Source organism: Camellia sinensis, chromosome 10 (genome assembly GCF_055761805.1).
Source record: "Camellia sinensis isolate YWXY chromosome 10, ASM5576180v1, whole genome shotgun sequence".
In the NCBI taxonomy this organism is placed as follows: domain Eukaryota; kingdom Viridiplantae; phylum Streptophyta; class Magnoliopsida; order Ericales; family Theaceae; genus Camellia; species Camellia sinensis.
The window spans coordinates 69,150,824-69,174,238 of record NC_138970.1 but is presented as its reverse complement, the minus strand read 5'-3'; the positions used below and the strand labels follow the sequence as shown (position 1 = coordinate 69,174,238).

At 32.8% G+C, this 23,415-nt stretch overlaps 1 protein-coding gene across 1 annotated transcript; it reads right to left on the bottom strand.

The window, feature by feature from the left end:
• Positions 1-1,115: 1,115 nt before the first annotated feature.
• LOC114302115 (MLO-like protein 3) lies at positions 1,116-19,291 on the bottom strand. The gene is made up of 15 exons (XM_082891600.1): positions 19,070-19,291; positions 18,913-18,970; positions 18,209-18,498; positions 17,402-17,518; positions 16,615-16,675; positions 13,655-13,743; positions 13,167-13,241; positions 12,952-13,043; positions 12,398-12,447; positions 11,902-11,942; positions 11,607-11,780; positions 11,163-11,198; positions 3,492-3,559; positions 3,298-3,358; positions 1,116-1,700 (listed from the first exon to the last, which is right to left on the bottom strand). The coding sequence occupies exons 1-15, from the start codon at positions 19,193-19,195 to the stop codon at positions 1,320-1,322; spliced, it is 1,719 nt and encodes a 572-aa protein (XP_082747726.1). The 5' UTR covers positions 19,196-19,291; the 3' UTR covers positions 1,116-1,319.
• Positions 19,292-23,415: the final 4,124 nt, after the last annotated feature.

Genomic DNA, 23,415 nt, shown 5'->3' with positions numbered 1-23,415 from the left:
CTAGCATTTGACAAGCATATACAAATTAATCATCGGGTGATCACTCGGTGGCGCGCAAGTTGTAAGGGCAATCAAAAATGGGATGTCTACAGGTATATGGTGACATCCATACAATACAATAGATAGATTGGCGATTGGATGGAAAAGAGGTTTACAACCTCTTCAAAATATGAAAAAACTATGAGTTAAGGAGAAAGATGTCGCTAGTGCCTTCGTTGTCGAGCCACAAGAACACTTTTAGAATACCATTCTTGTAAAAAAATAAATTTCGCAAGGTGGACTCAAAGTTTTGGACTCAATTTGGAAGAGAGAGAGTGGACTTAGAATTTCGGACTCAATTCTCATGATCGATTCGAGGAATTTGAGGCTTAAATTAAATATTCTTTTTGTAAATTTTAATATTTAAATTAAATTTTCTCATTTTGAAAATGAAAATTATTAATAGAGCTTATTTTATATATTAAGGGGTCTAATTGATATTTTGATAATAGTTTGGGAGATAATGTAAAATGAAATTTGAAATCAAGTTTTGATGCCACATTAATTGATTTTTGAGTGATAGTTTGAGAGTTAAAAATAAAAGGGTAAATTACAAATATACCTCTTAAGATTTGATTAAAATACGAATCGCTCCTATGGTTTTGAAAATTATATTCCACCTCCTGAGGTTTCTAATTTTATAATAAATCACCCCCTTTATTAATAAATCATCAAGTCAATTAACAATTTTTAATGATGTTAAAAATATGTTTGAATTAATAATTTAGGTAATTTTATTATTATATATGATAGCAATTATGAATTTTATTTTTTTAGTTAATTCTATTAAATAAAAAAATTCTAATAAAGGAGTATTTGTAATTTTTTAAATCACAAGGAGCAATCTGTATCTTAAGTAAACCTCAGGGGTGTATTTGTAATTTACCCAAAATAAAAATTTCCTCAAATTCCTCCCAGCGCAAAAATTACTAATTTCATAACAAATTGTCAATATCTTATCATCACCATATGACTAAACTTATATTGGGGATATAATTTTCTTAATATTATCTTTTAGTTATTTTACATTTCAAAAAGAGGGGAAAAAATTTAAATAAAAAATTACAAGAATATTAAAAAATATATAAAAATTCATTTAAAATTCTCATTTTAGTCTCAAATTATTTCAAGCCAACCTTAGTTGATGAAAGCCTCCCCTAATTCGATTTCTACATACAATAATTTACAAAATGAACAATTCATATCATTAAAATGTGACGCATGATGAACAGTCCATTAAACTTGTCTCCACATTAAAGGAAGCAGGATCCTTTACCATTTCAATTTCCTTTATCTCGCCTCACTGTTGGCAATTCTACCACCCCAGCTTGGTATGGAAGCCATGTAGAGTCTGGTGTTCGATGATCATCTGGTGTATCTACTTTTTCTTCAGTGATCTCTCCTCTATTAGAGAAATTATTCTTGTTGGTTTGATCAGTTGGAATTGGAGTAGTTGAAGTGGGTCGATGATGATGGTGAGATGAGAAATCAGTGAGACTGTTTCTGAGGCTCCAATCAGGTGTTGACAAAGAAGTTCGAGGAGACGTTAATAATGAACATTGTTCTTGCTTCTTCCTCTTCACTCTCACCTCGGCATGCCATTGCTTTATAATGTTGGCTATTTTCTCTTCTAGTACCTTACTCTTAAATTGTGATCCCATCTGTCACCAAACAATCCATTATTATGTATTTAGGGATACATAAAAAAATTTCAAAAAATTGCACCCAATAAAATTTCAAAAAATTGCACCCAATATCCATTTATTTTAGGGTAAATTATACAACTAGTCCCTATAGTTTACATGATGTGCCAATTTAGTCTCTTTTGTTTCAATTTGCTTGATTTTGCTCCTTAATTTAACAGATTATGCCATTTTATTCTAATAAATAACGGTTGTTAAGTTTGGTAGATGGAAAGTCTACACAATATGTCAATTTGATCCTTGTAGGTGTCGATTTGGTCCATGTTATTTTAATTTGCTCGATTTTGACAATTACCAAATTAACATATTGTGTAAACTACATAGACTAAATTGATACATGATTTGACTTTTCGTCCACCAAGCTTAACAACCGTTATTTATTAGACTAAAATGACACAATTTATTAAATTAAGGAGCAAAATCGAGCAAATTAAAACAAAATAAACCAAATTGATATATTGTGTAAGGTACAGGGACTATTTGTATAATTTTCCCATTATTTTATGTGGCTTACATTTCACAAATAAATGTCTTAGCAATATATTTTGCATTCATTTTGAATTTGGTCTACACTCAACAAAAAATGAATGTTATTCTCACTCCACTATTTTATCCTAAATTTGCCTTTTTGTGATAATATATATATATATATATATCCCTAATTCCTAATACATTTAAAGGATTCAGGAATATGTGAATAAAATATATGTTAAATTTTTTATTGATTTCTTTTGCATTTACTTTTTCTTTCCAAATATCTATTTAAATTTATTATCGAAACACAGGCTAAGTGTATTTAAAAATAATTAAAGTGAAAATAAAACTTAATTTTTATAACAATAATACTACATCGCCACAAAAATTACCCTATATATATCACCAAGGATCCTCTAGAGTGAAATTTCTCTAAAGTTTTCTAGAGTACTACATTGTGTGGTTGAGATTTACTGGCAAGTCACATCAGAAAAATTGATGTGACTTGCCAGTAAATCTCCACCACACAATGTAGCATTCTAGGAAACTTTAGGAAAAAATCACTCGGTTGAGATTTACTGGCAAGTCACATCAGAAAAATTGATGTGACTTGCCAGTAAATCTCCACCACACGATGTAGCACTCTAGGAAACTTTAGGAAAAAATCACTCTAGAGGATCCTTGCTCTATATATATTTGTAAAGACCACTATCATTTTGGGTGTGGCCTAACTCCTACCAACTTTAAATCAACACCATAAACCTCATTTTTGGAATAAATTTTGAAATAGAAATTCACGCTATATAGCATTTTATTTTTATAATCATAGTCATATATATGGATACATATGAAAAACAATATTCTACTATTTATATAACAGAAATATAATAAATTCAAGAAGAAAAAATTCTCAAAAAATGCTCAAAATTTAAATGTATAGTATAAATTTGAATTTTGTATAGTGTAAGCCACACTCAAGATGAACTTGATCACATATTTCAAAGTCTTAGCATTTTTCTCAATATTAATATTATTGTAAAAATATGTAACATGTTAGTAATTGTACTAGTAGTAGTTCCACCTGTGTCACAAGTGCATAAAGGGGAAGTGTAATATAGCTGCAAAGAACCTGAACTGCCACCCTGAGGAATAAAATCATATTGGAATTAGTAATGAAAAACAAACATGAATTTGAAATAATTTCACAATAGTTTTATGCACTAAAATAGGTGGTGGTGGCAATGAAAAATGCAAGTTTATACAGATGCTTCTTACGCTAACGCAACTCTTGTCACAATAATCCCTGTGTGCTCATGGTAGCATGAATTGAACCCAAACTGCATCTGCACTTAAAAAACACAAACTATGGTGAGTGTAAGAATATATTAATTTTGATAGTTCTACTTGTCTTGAAGTTGAATATGGAAAACATAAAACAAAATTTCAATGTATAAAAAATTAAATCACAAAAAAATAAAAAATATAAAAATTATTGGATGGCTCTAGACCAAATAATTGGCTTTGATTTGATCACACAGTTCATTCATGATAGGTTGTATGGACAAAGTGGAATTTAGGATCTTACTATTAGGGATGTAAGAAAAATTGAAAAACTGACGAAATCGAATCAAATCGGCTATATTTGGTAAGTTTTTTTTAATATGAATCGGTCTATGCAGTTTTTAAAATTAATTTTTTTGATTTTTGGTTTGGTACCAGTTTACGCACCTTGTGCACCGAATTAAACTGAAATCGACCGAAAGTTTCACATATTAAACATAATATATATAAAATATATAATGAAATTTGATGAATACAAAGTTCAGTTGATTCACTTAATTATTTATTTTTTCTTAAATATTCCATGTCTGACAATAAATATTGGCAATGTGATAAGTTGTTAGTTTGTCATTCATATATTCTTGAGTCAAGTTTTGCTACTACTATGCCTATATAACTATATCAAATGTTTATGTCGTTTTTGATTTTCTGTTTTAACTCTACTTGATAGACTTGTGATTTAGTCTTATAGGATGATAGTTTTAAACATTCTTTTTACTTTGGTGTCAAGGCTTTGGTTTTCAGATTATATTTTGTTTCTAATTCTATCTCAGTAAAAGCTTAAACACTTAGTATTTATTAATTCTTTTGCTTGTATTTTTGTGAATGGTTAGATTGGATATTGAAGTAATGTACAAATAGCTAATTCAATATTTTTATATAAATTATTTACTATACTACAAATTTAAGAAACAACTCAAATTTGAAAGGTCATAATGAGTCGAACCGTTTGAATTGGTGCGATTTAGTAAAAAATTTGATTTGTATCGGTTGTCAATATAATATAACTGACATAATAGGTCCAGTGTAAAATTTCACCTAAACACCAACCGTCTCGAACCGATTGTTGGAATTTTTGAGTTTCTAGGCATATTTTTGGGCAATTTTGAGCCCAAATTGACGCGAGACCCATGCACCATTTGAGGTGGGTCTGAGTGGTGACACGTTCTTTGTCACGTGTTGAATCATGCCTCGAAGATGATTCGTCAAAAACATTTCCAAATGATTAGGAAGTTAACGTCATTTTCAGGTTTGTAAAAATGGAAGTTGAAGAGACAAAGTTGGTTTGCTAATTAAATGGCTTGTCCCACATTGAAACAAAGAGAGAGTTTATATAGGTTGGCATACTTAGGATGGGCCCCAAGGGGCACCATAAGTTTTGTAAGGAGGGGAGTTATAAACAAAGTGGGTTTGACCCAAATCCACTACACACGCGTCGTCGCTGTTCTGCCAGCTATACCGGGTGCGTGGTGTAGGTCAGGTCATAACTTTAATTTTTTGGACAAAATTCATTTGAAGTTTTTCAAAAAAACTTTTGAGCAAAAATTCAAAATTCCGAATTGAAATTCAATTTTTTGTGAGAAATTTTCAAATTCAAACCCGAACCGTGGCATCCCTTCATTTTCTGGTCATGTCTCTTCACTCTGGCGATTTTCATATTTGCACCTATTCGGAGGGGTTCCAAACCTATCTGAATAGTCACCATCTTGCCTATAAATTCAGATCTTGCCCAAACAATTCCATAATTCGTTTTTCTTCTCTCCTTGAGTGCATACTTCTACATATTTGTTCTTTTGTGTTTCTGTAATAGAGAATACAACATAGTCTGTTCGCCAGTCCCAATCTCGTAGTGTTGCATTGTTAGTTGTAGTCGTTGCATCCTGGGAGGTCAACGTCATTGTTCTCGAGCAGCACAACGATGACGTGACAATCTTAAGGAAAGTGTGTCCAAAACACGTCTTGACTTTTTCTGTACTTCTATATTTTCTACATCCTATAACTTCTGTTCATATTATTTTATTTTATTTATAGTTTGTAGTCCTATTCTTTTCTTTTTGTGGTTTTCGAAAATATTATTCTGTTACAGAATAATTTTTGGTTTCCAAAAAATAATTTACATTATGAAATTATTTAGAATTTTGTATTTTTTTTAAATACACACAGTTTGCTTATTTTAATAAATAGTTTCCTACAACTTAAGATCATTATTTATTTTACTATTTATTGTGTGTATTTATTTGGGTTTCTAAATTGTGAATTTCGAAAACATGTCAACCGATAGTGCTGAGATTATTTTGATCATGACCCCAACAGTCTTAGTACCACCGCTATAAACCATGGAGAAAAATAAAAAAAAAATCAATAGAACAGAGTTTAAGATATTGCAGCAAAAAATGTTATTTTATCTTATAACTTTGCATTTGGCCCAATACATTCGTGAGAAGGCCCTGAAACAGACAAAATGGTAGGACGCTGACCATCAACTTGTCGCTACAGTAGATGCCTAGGAACAAGGTGATTTCCTGTGTCAGAATTACATACTTAATGGACTTGACAATTCTTTATGCAATCTGTATTGTGTAAAGAAGACGACCAAAGAATTGTGGAAATCTCTTGAATTGAAGTACAAAATAGAAGATGTCAGTGCAAAGAAATTTGTTGTGGGATGTTTTCTGGATTTTAGAATGTTAGATTCTAAAACAGTGGTTGGTCAAGTCCAAGAAATTCAGTTGATCCTACATGATATCATTACTGAAGGAATGATTCTGAGTGAATGATTTCAAGTTGCTACTATTATTGAAAAACTTTAGCCAGTATTAAAGGATTTCAAAAATTACCTTAAGCACAAGCGTAAGGAAATAAAGTTGGAAGAACTTATCATGCGACTGAGGATTAAAGAGGACAACCGTAAATCCGAGAAGAAGTCGGGGAACCATGTCATGCAGGCTAATACAAATGTTGTGAAACAATAACAGAGTTCGAGGTCCAATAACAACAAGAAGAGAAAAACATGATGGCAAAAGATCCAAGTAAGGCTTCAAAGATGAGAACAACAAAAGATTCAAAAGCAAGTGCTATGTGTGTGGTAGTGATGGACATCGAGCAAAGGATTATCGAAGCCGCAAGGATGGAGCAAGTTCTAGCAAGAAACTGGCACAAGCCAACATAATAAAAGGTTAGATCGTTCTGATGGATTGGCAAACATCAACCTTTCTGCAATAGTCTCTGAGGTAACTTGGTGGGCAACCTTAAAGAATGGTGGGTGGATACTGGAGCAACCCGCCATATCTGTGTAGATAAGAAGATGTTCACAACTTACAAAGTGATGGAAAATGGCAAACACCATTTCATGGGAAACTCCTCCACATCAATTGTAGAAGGACAAGGGAAGATAGTGCTAAAGATGACCTCGATGAAGGAACTTATTCTCAATAATGTACTTCATGTTCTAGAAATTTGCAAAAAAATTAGTTTCTGGGTCGTTGATTAAGAATGGGTTTAGGGTAGTATTTGATTCTGAAAAAGTTGTACTTGCTAAGGCTGGAATGTCTGTAGGTCGTGGCCATATAACTAATGGGCTTTTTAAGCTTAATGTGTTAACTGTTGTATCAACTATTGCTTCTAATAATAAGAACACATCTTTTGCTTATATTGTTGATTCTTTTCATTTATGGTATGGTAGATTAGGACGTGTAAATTATGGTTCTTTGTTTAGACTTGTAAATCTATAATGTTTACCTAATTTTAATTTGATCCTAATCGTAAATGTGAAGTATTTATTGAAGCTAAAATGACTAGAGTACCATTTAATAACATCGAGAGAAGTATTGAACCTCTAGCTTTAATTCACACCGACATTGGTAATTTAAAATTTTTGCAAACTAGAGGTGGTAAAAAATACTACATAACTTTTATTGATAATTGCACTAGATATTTGTATGTGTACTTATTGCGAATCAAAGATGAGGCCTTAGAAGCTTTTAAGCAACATAAGGTAGAAGTTGAAAATCAACTTGGCAAAAAGATTAAGATTGTGAGAAGTAATAAAGGCGGTGAATATGATACATCATTTGATGAGTTTTACTCAGAACTTGGTTTTATTCATCAAACCACTGCACCTTATTTTTCTTAGTCAAACGGAGTCGGTGAAAGGAAAAACCGCACTCTTAAAGAGATGATGAATACCTTGTTGATAAGTTCGGGTTGACCCCAGAACTTGAAGGGAGAGGCTATTTTATCAGCAAATTATATCCTAAATATGATACCTCATAAGAAAACTAACCAAACACCTTATGAATCATGAAAATGTCATCAACCTTCTTATAATTACTTAAAAGTGTGAGGGTGCTTGGCAAAAGTGGCGGTTCCTAGTTCTAAAAAGACTAAAATTGGACTATGAGCTGTTGATTATGTATCCATTAGCTATACAAATAAAAGTAGTGCATATCAGTTTTGGGTATTTAAATCAAGTATTCTCAATATAAATGCAAATATTATTATCAAGTCAAGAAATGCATTCTTTTTCGAATATCTGTTTCCTTGGAAAAAGGATGAAGAGAATCAAATTCCCGTAGATACAGAGATAATGGTTGAACAAGCCAAGTTGTTTGAATTGGAAAAGCCAAGTTCTAATAAACGAACTTTTAAAGCCACCATGGAAAGTGGTGAAGACCAACAGGAATATGAGCCTAGACGTGGAAAGAGACTAAGGACATCTAAATCTTTTTGTCCAGATTTTCTAACTTTTCTGTTAGAAAATTAGCCTCAAAGGATTAAGGAAGCGATATCAAGTTCTGAAGCACTTTTATAGAAAGAGGCTATAAATAGTGAAGTTGAGTCTATTATACAAAAACATACTTAGGAGTTGGTTAATCTTTCTCCAGGGTTCAAAGAACTTGGATACAAGTGGATTTTCAAAAGGTAGATGGAAACTGATAGGTCAATTGATAAATACAAGGCTCGCCTTGTAATTAAGGGGTATAACCAAAAGAAAGGTCTTGACTACTTTGACACATATTTCCCTATAACACGAATAATAGCTATTTGTATGTTGATTGTTATAACAGCTTTGTGTAATCTTAAAATACATCAAATGGATGTTAAGACCGCCTTCTTAAATGAAAATTTAAAAGAAGAAATCTACATGGAACAACCCGAGGGATTCAGAGTTCCTGGCCAAGAGGAGAAGGTTTGCAGACTTATCAAATCCTTATATGGATTAAAGCAAGCACTAAAATAATGGCATGAGAAATTTGATCATGTTATGATTTCAGATGGGTTTAGGATAAATGAGTGTGACAAATGTGTCTATGTCAAAAATAGTAATAGAGGTTATGTCATTGTTTATCTCTGTATAGATGATATGCTCATCATTGGTAGCAATATCGAAATGATAAAGTCTACCAAGAAATTGTTAAACAAAAGGTTTGATATAAAGATATGAAAGTAGTAGATGTCATACTTGGAATGAAAATTTCTAAAACATCTTATGGATATGCCTTATCTCAGTCTCACTACGTTAAGAAAATTCTGGAAAAATTTGGGAAGCATGACAATCGTTCTGCTGAGACACCTATAGATGCTAATGTTCATTTATTAAAGAATACAGGTGAAGGCATATCACAATTAGAGTACTCTCAAATCATCAAAAGCTTGATGTACTTAATGAACTGCACTTGGCCTGACATAGCCTTTGCAGTCAGCAAATTGAGTAGGTACCCAAGTAATCTAGTAAAGGATCATTGGACAGCTATAATTAGGGTGCTTAGATATCTAAGACATATCCAAAATTATGGATTACATTATACAAAATATCCAGCAGTACTTGAAAGGTATAGTGATGCAAATTGGATATCAGATACCAATGACTCAAAGTTCACTAGTAGATATGTCTTTACTCTGGAAGACGAGGGAGTCTCTTGGAAATCCTCTAAGCAGAATTGCATTACAAGGTCTACAATGGAATCGGAATTTATCGCTTTGGATAAAACAAAAGAAGAAGTAGAGTGGCTTCAAAATTTCCTAGAAGATATTCCGATGTGGCCAAAACCTGTGCCAGCTATATAAATACACTGTGACAATGAATCAGCAATAGAATAGGCACAAAATTCTATGTGTAACGGAACGTCTCGACACATTCGTCGACGGCATAATACCGTTAGGTAGTTGCTCTCGAATGGTATAATTACCATTAACTATATAAGATCTAGAGATAATATTGCGAATCCATTAGCAAAAGAGTTAGCTAGAGAGCAAGTGTTTAATTTATCAAGAGAAATGTGATTAATGCCTATTAACTAAGAATCGCTATAATGGCAACCCAACCTAGAAGACTCGAGATTCCAAGAACTAGGTTCAATAGGACAACCGAATTATGTAGATTCCTCAATCAGTAGATAGGTTTACTCTCCTACCCATTTCTATGATAAGAAGAGTGATCCTTGCTGCGTTGTCAGGATAAGATATGTTTTTAATGATTCTTATATCTTGGTTATCCAAGTGGGGAGTATGGCAGAACATTCTTAATAAGAATTACTTATGTGAGTGTGAACTGTGCCGGTTCTATGAAAATTAACAAGGCTGAATTCTCTATTACAGAATAATTTTTTCGTTTCCAAAAAATACTCTACATTATGAAATTCTTTAAACTTTTATTGTATAAGTCATTTTGTATTTTTTTAAAATACACACAGTTCGCTTGTTTTAATAAATAATTTCCTACACCGATTATATCCCTACTTACCATGTTGGAACCACTTATTTAATATGGTGAAAGTATGGAGTTCAGACCTTGTTTTTTTTCCTATATGGTCTACCATAACTGGTCAAGATCGATGCAAATAGGATAGTCCCAAACTTTTAAATAATTTTCTCAAAAAAATATCCATATAGATGGGTGTGGGTCTCACAAAATCTCACAACTACCTGTAAACTTTCTCTTTTTTTTTCTTTTTTTTTGTGTGGACTGTCAACTACATGTAATTTAACCCATGAAATTGGTGCCTAAGCCCATCAACGGGCTTTTTTAGGTTAGCCGGTTCAAGGCCTAAGACCTTAAGATTAAGGCCTGCTGAATGGGCTTGTTACGAAAGGGTTAAATGGGCTTGGTACGGAAGGGTTAGTGGGTTGAACTGTTGGCTCAGCCCAACATGATAAGATCTTGATCTACTTCTAGGCTCCATTTGTTTTTAGAGGTAGAATTGAGGAGATTTATAGTGAGGGGATTGATAGTGAGGGGATTAAGTAAAATTGTGTTTGTTTTGATAATAATTGTTAGTGTACGAATTGTTAAATTATTTTTATATAAAATAATAAAACAAATAAAAAATATAAAAAATTAAACATTAATATTTACAAAAAAATTCCCAATATGTAAAAAATAAAAAAAATAAAAAAATTTCTAATCTCCTCACTATTTTTCTAATTTCACCTCTAACTTCTCCATCCCAATCCCCCTTCCAACCTCCGTCTTAATCCCCTCCTCCATCCTAATCATTTCCCCAACTCTACAAACAAACACAACACTAAATAACCCTATCTCCATCTAATCCCCTCCCATCCATTACACCCAAAACATAGAGTTAAAAGGAGAAGGAAAAGACTTACCGTTACCCAAACGAAGAAGGCAAGCTCGAATGCATTCTGAAATCATCAAGAAAAAATGTAGCAATTTGTTAGTACCCTAATAATCCAAAACAACTTGAGAAGAGTTTTTAAAATTTTCACCGCTCTCTTATACAATAATAAAATTACTTGAATTATTAATTAAAATGTATTTTTGACATCATTAAAACTGTTAATTAACTTGATAATTTATTAATAAAATAGATCATTTATTATGAAATAAGAAATTTTAAGGGACGGAATGTAATTTTCAGAACTATAAAGGACAATTTGTATTTTAAGCAATGCTCAGCAAATATATTGTAATTTACCTAATAGAAAATTATTTATTTTTATTTTGTTTTGTTTTATTTTACAAATTGAAAGTCCAAACACAAGCCTTAATGCATTAACACAAAGAAGGAATTAAAGTTGGTAGGTAGGTACCAGAAAGAGAGTCAAATGGAGAAGAGTGAGAACAAATCTTGGGCGTCCAAACCAGAAAAGATCATCATGGGGTTGAACAAGAGGGGCTCCTATGATTACATTGTCCTGATTGTTGAGTTGAAGAGCCATTCTTGCGACTATCACTTCTAGTTTAGTTCCAAGCACTAGCACTATCTACATATATATACATATAAAATTAGACACTTTAATTATCATTGATCCATGGAGAGGAGACAAATGAAACTTCATACAAGTTTCAATTTAGTATTTTTTGCTGCAAGATGTATATACTTACTAGTAGTGGGATAAATGATATAAAGAGATACACATGCCAACCTGATTCGATTCAAAAACAATTTTTAAGATCAAACATTCTCATTTGAAAATAAATAATAATAATAATAATAATAATAATAATAAGGGATAAATTATATTGATTTCCTTGATATTTGAATTAAATGCAGCAAATTTCACAAATTTAGGAAAATTAGTTTGACATCCCCTATACATTGACACCGTTAACTAAGCAAGCAAAAATACTAATTTACCCTTAGCAAACTTAACATTAACTAAGGGAAAAATAGACATTTTAGCACAAAATTGGCAAAAATCATTGTATTCCATCCATCTTATTACCAATTAACTAACAGAAATTGGGCAAGTTAACTCAAAGCTGTGAGATTTGATGTATTTAATCCAAAAAATCTTAACCAAAGCCAGTGCAACTTACAAAATAAAATAAAAGAGTAATAATAAAATAAAGGAATTCTAGAAGAAAACCATATACTCACCTTGAACAACCACGAGCATAAAGATGACAACTATTAACCACAAAAGTGGGCTGCCAAGACAAAGACAACACACTATCAGAGTAAGTTAGATTGCTTTTGGATTATGAATTTGGCTAAAAATTTAAAAAGGAATATGGAAAAGATGGGTGAATTTTTGATTTACTCCAAATAATGCTAAAAAAAAATAAGTATATATATATATATAGATTTAAATTTGCTCTAGAATGATGTACGTATATTATATCATAATAAATTTGAATCACACAATTCATTTTCAAGATACCTTTTCTGGGTGATGAGGTTATGGCATCCATACTAGTGGCAAGATGTACCTAGTATTATCTTTAATCTTTGAGATTGTTTTTGTAACTCAACTAAACTTGCACTGTCAAGAACACTAATGACAAGCTTTACTAGTGGCCCAAAGCATCCTTTCAAAATATGTAAATGAAATATATGAAAGGGGTATATAAATTATTAATTTAAACGTTTAATTATATTGTTTAATATACGATGACAACCATGAAGAGCAAAGAGTGAAAATAATCTACAACCTGATACTGACTATCACTTTAAAATCTTCTTCCAAGGATCTCTGTATGTACTTCTGGAAATTGAAGTTGTTGTGCCTCTCAGACAAATGAGCCTTCATTGTGAAATTTCACAAAATAAAATCACATGGTTAATCAATCACAAACTCATTTTCCATCTCAATTTTGTGATGAAATTGATTTTAAAATTAGGAAGATTAGAATTGAGAGATCATTACCGAGATAAAACCGTGTCTCAAGGTGAGGTAATCAACTTTCACTACTGACTTGAAGAACTGTCTGAAAAAACATTTCTATACAATTTCACAGTTACATATTAAGTACCCAAATGCAAATCATCAAAACTATATTACTTTAAAAGGACAATAAGAACTCGTTTGTTTGCTGAATTATTTTTTCGAAAATTGAATACCATAGGAAAAGAGTTAAATTACGTGTATGCATAATGAAATAATAAGGAGATGATTATTTTAGACTGTTAGATCAGAAGAGAGGATAATTTGAAGTGGAGGGATTAATTGATGCCATGGGGTGCGATTAGTTATCCCCTAGCTCAATTAGTCCCCCTATGAGGGATAAGAGCCAAATCTCAAGATAAGATATTTTTGCCAAACAACAGACTAGAAGTTCCAATCCCTCCTCTTTAATCTAGCAAACAAATAACCCATGTGATATAGGGAGAGGTAAGCTATAGACAGCAACTTACAATCCACAGGTGAGCTGTTGAATCTGTACAATGCGTCATGTGACGTCTCCCAAATGTTGTTTGTCTAGTGAATCTAAATCGATTTGGATCTGTTAAACAAATCGAAGGGGAAAAAAAGCAAGATTATTTTGTTTACGATATTGAAAATGGAACTCATGTATATGCAATATTCATTTGGGTTAATTAAGCAGGATTTAACTTGCTCATGTTACAAGCCTAAATAAGAGCAAATCTATCAAAACTAGCTGTAGAAAGCCATATAATGCATAACTAGTCGATGTTATATTAGGTCATGGCCTCCAAAGTAAGAAAACAGTAACTCGCAACTTATCTTGCAATTTGCAGGGTTGATGATATTTCCCAAAGAAAAGTAAAACAAATTTGAGTTACACCATGAAAAGTCTGTTTTGTTATGTTTTCAAAATGTGATTCTACACCGAGTTTTGAATATGATCTTTGGAACGTATTTTGGAAACACGTTTTCAAAACTCTGCAGAGAAGTCTGTACCAGGCGCGGGTTTTGGAATTTTTTTTTGCAAATTTTGCCTAACCGGTCGTCCCACCGGTTGATTGGAAGAGTGATTTTTTTTTTTTTTTTTTTGCAATTGATATGTTAATTTTTATATATTCGAAAAAAAATATTTTCTAAATTTTTTAAAATTTTAAAATAATTGTGAGTTGTATGTTTGATTATAAGTTGTAAATTTTTACATCAAATATCAAATGTCACATTAACAATTCCGCACTTAATTCAAAACTCTTTTCAAAACTATTTTCAAAAATCTTTACCAAACAAATTTTCCACACTCAAATCATAATTCCGAACCTCACAAATTGAAAATACAACTCATACTCTCAAATCATAATTACAAATCTCTACCACACGCAATTCACATAATTTCAAAGTAATTTACTATTTTAAATTGAGTCCACCTATCCATCAAGTTATTATTCATCTTTGAGTCAAAGTGTGTTAATAAAACACAAGTTTAAATTAATTTAAAATAATAGACTACAATTCTAGGTGGAATCAACACACTATAATTTTAGACTAATCAGGTTTGGTGTTTTGTTCACAGACTCCTAAAGAGTGTGACAAATTAACTTTCCATGAAATTTAGTATAACAATACAACTCAAAAAAAAATATATATTTAAGAAAGTATTTATAAAATTATATCGGTAGACTTCAATCATTATACATCTTATTTCAGAATGAATTTTAAGACAAAAATTGTGGATAAATAATATTTTTAAATTTTGTAAGAGTCCTTATGTGAACATTGACTGGACCAGCTTACCAAAAACATTAACGTGAAGACCTAAAATTCTTCAAATAAAATAAAATTATTGAAAGATAAAGAAATAGAACTCTATCTCAGACCAGTGAATTAGTTTCTACATCTAATATTTACCTTGATTAGTAAATTTCAACACTTTTGAATATCTTAGGCTTGATTACATAAGTACTTATGCATGCAAAAAGACCGCCCAACCAACGAGTTTCATTTTGTTCAAACTTTCAAAATGTGTGAATAAAGTACATTTTTTGATTTGTTTAAAATAATAAAATTTCCAATTTTAGATGAGATTAATACACTTTTTAAATAAAGTACACTGTTTTAGACAATAATAATGATACATTTACCATATTTTATATCACACATTGTAAATTAAAAGGTGAGAATGGCTATTTTTTTAAACCATTATTCTCCATACTGTATTTTGTTAGTGATCTTAACATCTCATCTGATAAATCTTACAGCGAAAATCATCTGTTTAAAAAATTAGATTCATCGAATATCGATTAATGGATGAACAAATCATATTTTGTTTTATAAAATAGATGGTTCAAGTTTAAATAGTTTCCGTCCATTTTTAAAAACAAAATGTAATTTGTGCAAGTGCATTAATGTTCAATAAAATTAAATTTTTGCACAACTCATCTTTACTGCTGGACTTACAAGATAAATGGTTCAAATTATCATTTTGAGCTGGGAATAAGGCCCACAAAATACAATATAAATAAAATAGATATGAAAAATAATGAAAAAGAGAGAAATCATATGAGAAAATGGAAAGCATAATAGCATTCTTTAGACAAATTAAGTATTGTGTTTTGTTTCCATTATGTAAACAAATTCATTTTTTTCCAAAGAATTGATATGCATGTTTTGGTAGAAGAGAGTTGTCCATGGAATTGGGGATGCTCCTACGCAGCCCGCGTAGCAGCAATTGTTGTGCAATGAAATAAGCTCATTTCGAGGTTTATTTTGATAATTCGAATCATTCACATTTTAAAATATATCAAGTAGAACATGCCTGTAAAATATCAAGTTAATCGGATATTATTTTTTCATTGGTTGGAATTTTTTTTTTTTTTTGTTATCTTGCCATCACAGAGCTCCACGTGGCACTGGGGGTGCTGGGGGTCACCCCAAATTGGGGGTCCCCAGCACAATTGTTTTAATAAAGTTAGAGTGATAAGAAAAATAAAGAAGGTAAGATTATTCACTACAACATATAAGAATTGTAGGTATCAAACTTTTTCTTCCTCAAGTGAATTTTATTGCAAAAATTATTAAGAAACCAATTCCAGTCGTCATGTGAGTCATCTTGAGAAATTAAAAAAAAAAAGAAAAAAGAACATTTAGTGACAATTATAAAATATTACCAATAAATGCAATTTTAGGGACTATTATGTTGTACTAAAGGGTTTACGTTTTTGAGACAACAAATTTAGTCCCTAGACGATAGTAATTCATTATTAAATGTTTAATTTTGTTACTAAAAATATAATAATGATAATTTTAAACATTAGAATAAATTTTTGAGTCATACTAAAACAAGTAATTTTTTCAAATTTTCTTAACCCTAAACACAAAAGTAATTAAATTCATAAATAATAAATAAACTTGAAACTCATTCGTTTATAACATTTTTTAAAGTTTTTAGACATACCATTTGCAGCTTGGTACTCAGTTGTTTGAGTTTCTTTCTCCCAAGCTTTCCAACGCCTCATCTACATGGATTAAAAACAAATAAAAATGAAAACAAAAGGGGAAATATAGTTGGTGTTTGGAAAGTTGCTATTTTAGTAGGTTAAATTTTTGTGTTTTGTTTGGTTTTGGGAAAAAAATTTGGGGAAAGAGTTTAGAAATTTTTTTGGTTTGTTTGGTTGTATATTTTGGAAACAGTTTTGGAGTATGAAAGTTTGAGATGATTTGATATTTTGATATAGTTAAGTAGATGTGTGTGAGAGAAAAAATGATTGAGAAGGAGAGAGGAGAGATAAAAAGTGATTGATTGATGTATAGAAGAGAGAGTGATTTTGGATTTTTTTTTTCAAAATTACTAAACCAAACAAAAATTTGAAAAATTTTCTCCAAAATTACTCTCTCAAAAACAAACCAAACAACGCCTTTTTGTTCGGGAAGATAGTTGAATTTTTTTGTAGTTGAATGTGATGTTTGTGAAAAAAAAAATGAAATAATTATGGATTTGATGTGATATTTTGTCTTATTAGCTATTTTAGCCTATTTTGCCTTTTAGTGTTATTTTAGCCAAAAAAATTGAAAAAGCTTCTTCCCAAACACTCCCGAAAAATTTTAAGTGCATAAAATTTGATCACAAAATTAAATATGATTATATCTAATTTTGTGATCAAATTATGTGCACTTAAAAGAGATGAAAAATGCATAGCCAAGGATGGATGCTAAAATTTGTAGTGGACAATGTAGCTTGTTACCTTGAGCCTACCCAAAGCCATGGTAAGCACACTATAAACAATTTGCATGACTGCTAGCACAAAGAAGAATATGTGAAGCTGGTGTATCCCTTCTTGTGACACTAGCGAAACCTTTCCCTGCAAATTTCAGTGGGTAGATATTAACTACCACTTTACAAATTTGTCCTTTAAATTAACGAAATTCAAATAAATTGTATAGGACATTTTAATCAAGACAAATATATGCAGAACTTCAAAAATACAGTTCTTTCATACCAAATAGTTTTCTCGCTTTATATATTAGTATACATAGATGCACCATGATCCAATAACTACCACATGTGCATAGGTTGAAACCTGCTTGGTTTGTTTTCAGAAGAAATTTTCTATAAGAATTCTAAGAAAATTATAAATTAATTTGGTATAAATATATAAAAAATACTCATAATTTGGGGGACATAAATATTTTTAAAAAATTTTGAAAATATCTTTTAGATGTTTATTTTTTTGAAATTAATTTCTATTTTTCAAAAATATTTTTGAAAGCAGATTCTGAAATTAAACCAAACAGAATTTTTTGAGCTTTATAGAATTGAAGAAAGGAATAAATTGAAATTTGAAAATTTTTACTAAAACACTATTTTCAAAGAACAACTACTTTAAGTATAAATTTTTAAATTTTATACTAAATTAATTGAATTTTTTTCTGCCAAACAAGTTGCGGCAATTTTATTATCAAAAGTGTTAACAATATATAATATCATCGTTATACTTAATTTTTATTTTTATTTTTATTTTTTTTGTTTGCACAGCAGAAAAGGAACGTACTTCAGCTGTGCATTTATCAGTACTGTTAACTGCACCAGCATCCACAGCATCATCGTCCAATCTTCTACGTGGTATTGTCCAGAGACTACCATTATACAAACCCGACACCGAAAAGTTCAAATTTCTGACAACTCCGACTGTAAAATGCTCCACCGTGGTGGCGGTTTCCGCCTCAGTCTCCTTTCGACATGGAAGCATGATGTCTGCAAGCCTAGTGGGTATGCAGATGTTGGCAATGTGCTCTTGTGTTACTGCTAGTATGAGTGACATGAACCCTAGTAACATAAGCTCTGCAAAAACAATTCCAAAAAAACATAAACAAAATCTAAATCTAAATCTAAAATCATACATCGTATAACGGTTCTATTACTGGTACAGAAATCAAACACAGAAATTAACATAGAATTCACATGAATAGACAAAATTTTATAGGATTTACTGTTTGAAAATCTTGTTTGTTGCATACATTCTGTGTCTTTTTGTGACAAGTTTATGTGTTCTAAGGTTTTATAAAAATTGAAATGAAATAGTCTGAGAACACAGAAACTAATCAGAAAACGGACAAAATCCTCTCACATGAGTTGAGTTCCACCCTTTTTATAGGTCTCACGCTTGTGTGAGAGGGTTGAATCTTAATATGTATTGATTTTTGTGTAAGTAGAAGAGCTGTATTGAAATCTCTGGACAGTTATTCATTATCAAACCAGATTTGAGCTTTTCAACAGCGTCATAGAGGGCAGACTTCCGATTTCTTTTGAGCCACTGTACCAATTAGAAGTATTGAATCAACATCTGTTTCATTCAACAATAATCAAAGTAACAAAGATATATGTGTGTGTGTGTGTGTGCGCGCGCACTTACTTTGGTGATGAGATGGATGGAGTGCTCGATAATAATGGAGATGGCAATGATGAAGAAACAGACAGTGGCGAAGGCCCATGTCGGAGTGTACTCAAGAGACTGACCGGATGTACCTCCGCCTGCCATGATCTTCTGCTGCTGCTGCTGCTGATGGTGGATGAAGTGGTGGTTGTTAGTTTGCCTTCCTATGGTGTGGAGACAGGATGAACATTGGCGAGATATGACTACAAGAAGAAACTAGAGTCTTATATTATATGTATTTATAATTAAAAATGGCTTTTGCTTTCCTATGTGTGTTTGGGTCAACCTTTTCAGTCGATAGCTCTTGATTCAATTTTATAATTAAAAATGTAATAAATGTTTAAGTGATATTGCTTTCAATTAATTTATTGTAAAATAAATTGATAGAGAGAGAATAAATTGTATAAAGAGAATTGTATTATTGATTGATGTACTGTGTATATTACAAGGATTCCTATTATATAGGAGAGAATTTGGGAGTAGGTGAGGAGTAGGTGGGTGTGTGTGGTAGGTGTAGGAAAGTAGGTGAAGTAGGTGAGTGTGTGTGGTAGGTGTAGGTTTTAACAGTCCCTCGCAAACTCAAAGGGGATAGGAACTAACCAACTTGAGTTTGGAGAGAGCAACAAAACAAGAAAAAACACAATAATAAAAGAGGGTAGGAGACACTGTATGGTCGTGTCAGACCGTTGGTGAAGCCACTGGATGGGGGTGTCATAACGTTGTAGAGGACACTGGATGGCTGTGTCATAACGTGGTAGAGGAGACTGGATGGTTGTGTCATAACGTGGTAGAGGACACTGTATGCTAACCGGAATCAATGTCGGGACAGTTTATGGGGTCATGTCGGACCGTTGAAAAAGCTAACCGGAATCAAATGTCGGGACAGTTTATAGGGTCATGTCGGACCGTTGGAGATGCTAACCGGAATCAAATGTCGGGACAGTTTATAGGGTCATGTCGGACCGTTGGAGATACTAACCGGAATCAAATGTCGGGACAGTTTATAGGGTCATGTCGGACCGTTGGAGATACTAACCGGAATCAAATGTCGGGACAGTTTATAGGGTCATGTCGGACCGTTGGAAAAAGTTACACCCTCAAAAGGTGTGCCCAATCTGTCAAAAGGCGGGCCATCAAAAGGCGTGCCCAATTCATCAAAAGGCGTGCCATGAAAAGGCGTGTCAGGCTGTCGGCGAGCGCCGAGCGGCGCATGATGTGCGTGTCTGCCTCTTCGTCATGGTTTTTTTATAAACCGAAGCGGAGGTTGAGGCTGAGGCAGAAAACTTGTGAAAAACTTCTGAAAAACGCTTCGTGGTCTGAGAGAGATATCCGTTTTCTGAGAGAGATACTCTGTAACACTCTGTTGTCCAGAAAATGGCTTCGTCTTCCCGCGGTCTGCTCACCCTCTTTCCTGACCTCAACGAGTCAACAAGAGAGATAACTGGTGCGGTGGCACTGGAACCTCAACCAAGCGCCCGGAGTTTGCTCCGTTGAACTTTTCGATGCGGTCTGTGGAGCAAAGAATGGCAGTGCAAACTGATATTGAGGCCAATCAGTATACTCTGAAGTCATGTGTGGAAACCATGACTGCGGTCACAAACTTGTCGCACCGGCTGCAGAGCAGGACAAATGAGGTGCAACAGTTAAACTCCCAACTAGCTCTGCTCCAACGCATGTATAAGGATGCGCGAGCAGAGATAAGTATGCTAAAGGCAGAAAACAAGGAGCTGAAGCGGAAGGCCACCGTTATGTTCCGATTTGGAGGGCCGCCATATGCTGTAGTGGAGGAGCAGGGAGTAGTGATCATGCCCAGTGGAGTGGGAAACACGGAGGCAACACCGGCAAGGACCACCCAGGACGGAGGCAAAAAGAAAAGACCGGCGGAATAGGCGAAGAAGGGAGGTCGGTGGGTGGCCGTCTGCAGAAAAGAAAACAACTCTTTTGGTGTTGTGTTTGGATTTGTTGGTGTGGTTTGTTTTTTTTTTTTTTTGTTTTTTTTTTTTTTGTTTGTTTGTTTTTGTTTTGTTTTGTTTTTTTTTTTTTTTTGTGTGTAAAATTGTGATCGGGGGTGATCCCTGAGAAGAATAAAAATGGGTTGTTGTGCAAATTTGGAATTTTGGTTTTTTTTTTTTTTTTTTTTTTGTGAAAAATGGAACACAAAAAAGATAAGAAAAATAAATAAAAATTCTATTTTGTGGTGAGGGAGTCGCAAAAGGTGATTAAAAGAAATAAATAAAGAAAGAGTGTGATGATGGATATGGGTATAGATGTAATAAAGGAATGAAAAGAAAGAAATAAATAAAGAAAGAAAAGAAGAAAAGAAAATGGGTTTGTGAGTCTGTGTAATATATTATAACAAACTTATATATATATATATATATATTAAAATAAAAGAAAGTTGAGTGGGTTAATTAAAAAAAGGATCGTGGGTTTGAAAGTGGAAAATAAAGAAAAGAAAAGAAAGGGGATCAGGTAGTGAAAGAAAAAGGAGCTGTGGGTTTGAAAAAGTAAAGTGAGAGAGAGGAATGCGTTGAGTGCAGTAGTGTTTTCCGAGAGGGAGAGAGAGCAGGTTGAGAGAGCTAAACCTCCCACCACAAATGATCAAGTTGGGTCTAAAATCCATTGCTTTCTCTGCCAACTTATCATAATCAATATACCCAGTACTTGAATCCACCTTGTAAGGCAAACTCTCGAAGTAAATCGAGGTGGCAGAGATCTTCTTCCCACCAGAGGTGTAATACCCATGAGTCAAATGACCACCAGAAGGCAAATCCAGGCCCATGATCCGATCATGGGGGTTGAGAACAGCCGTGTAGGCTGCGAAATTGGCGGGACTACCTGAGAATGGTTGAACATTGACAGAGAAAGAGAGAAGCAGCCGAGGCGAGTGAGATTGCAGGTGGGGGTGGCTCAGTCGCGGAGTTGTGGCTGGAAATAATGGCCAGGCAGGAGGCGACAGACACGAGGTGCGTAGGTCGCGCAAGCTGGTTGGTTGAGCACACAGGGCAGATCCACGTCTAGCTGTCGTGTAAGCCGACGGAGCGCTCGACGACGCTGGGAAAGCCTGTGCCACAACGGAGAAATTCAAGACTGATCTCATATACGGTGTTTCCATGTAACCGTGATGGAAGAGGAGGTTCGGTTATGGAATTTGTGGCAGCGGAGTCAAGTTATGTGTTTGTGATATGTGTTGAAAAACTCCCGCGGGCAGCGAAGGCAAGGTTGCCGGCCGGCTGCCCGCCGGAAAGAAAGGAGTATAGGCCTAAATCTTATAACTCTGATACCATGTAAAATAAATTGATAGAGAGAGAATAAATTGTATAAAGAGAATTGTATTATTGATTGATGTGTTGTGTATATTACAAGGATTCCTATTATATAGGAGAGAATTTGGGAGTAGGTGAGGAGTAGGTGGGTGTGTGTGGTAGGTGTAGGAAAGTAGGTGAAGTAGGTGAATGTGTGTGGTAGGTGTAGGTTTTAACATTTATCACTCTAGATTTTGGTCTACTATATATATATATTTTTTTGTTATGTAAATAGTTAAAATATGAAGCAATAATAATAAATTTAATCTTTTTAAAATTTTCTAATAACTATTTTAAATTGATTTTTATCTTTTTAAGTGAAATGTAAAAATACAAGGTCTCAAATAATGCTTCTCTTTGGATCCCTGAATGTTCAATGCCAAATTTTGAAACAAAAAGAAAAGAAAAAAAATTGTGTAATTCATCAAATTTATCAAGTAATCATATGTCCATCTAATAACATATACATACAATTATTTACTCTAAAAAAATGATCTTTTATACTCATATTATTAGAATAGCATATCATACATCATATAGATCAGACTTATATTAAATATTCTTTAAAAAAAAGGTGTGAACCCAAATAAATAATCCAAGAATTGAGAAACTACATTTGGCCATGAAAATCAAGAGTTTTGACAATCCACTAATCAAAATTTAAATCGTGATGGTTGACGACGTTTCGATGCAAGGAAATTGGGGGGGGGGGGGGGGGGGGGGAACGTTTTCCTTTCGCTTCGTCGCTTTCAAATGGAAGGAATTTGAGAGAGAGAAGCATTCAATTCTCAAGAAGCACTCTCAGAATTTTTTATTTTTTATTTTTTAATTTGGAAGACTGTTTTGCCACCCAAAAAAAAAAAAAAGAAAAAAGAAAAAAACAAACAAACAAGCACAAACACTTTATATGATTTTTTTTTAGGTTAATTATGCTATTAGTTTTCAAAATATGACCTTGTGTTATTTTGGTAGGGGTAATAAACAAACTGAACGAGTTAAATGTTCAACCTTGGTTTGATG

Bases quoted from the DNA above. Each gene is read 5' to 3' on its own strand.
- LOC114302115 (XM_082891600.1), bottom strand. From the start codon at position 19,195: ATGGCAGGCGGAGGTACATCCGGTCAGTCTCTTGAGTACACTCCGACA. The intron at 16,676-17,401 runs GTAACAAGCTAC...TAATCCATGTAG, and splicing joins TGGCTTTGGGTAGGCTCAAG to ATGAGGCGTTGGAAAGCTTG. The intron at 11,199-11,606 runs GTACCTACCTAC...TGATGATTTCAG, and splicing joins TCCATTTGACTCTCTTTCTG to AATGCATTCGAGCTTGCCTT.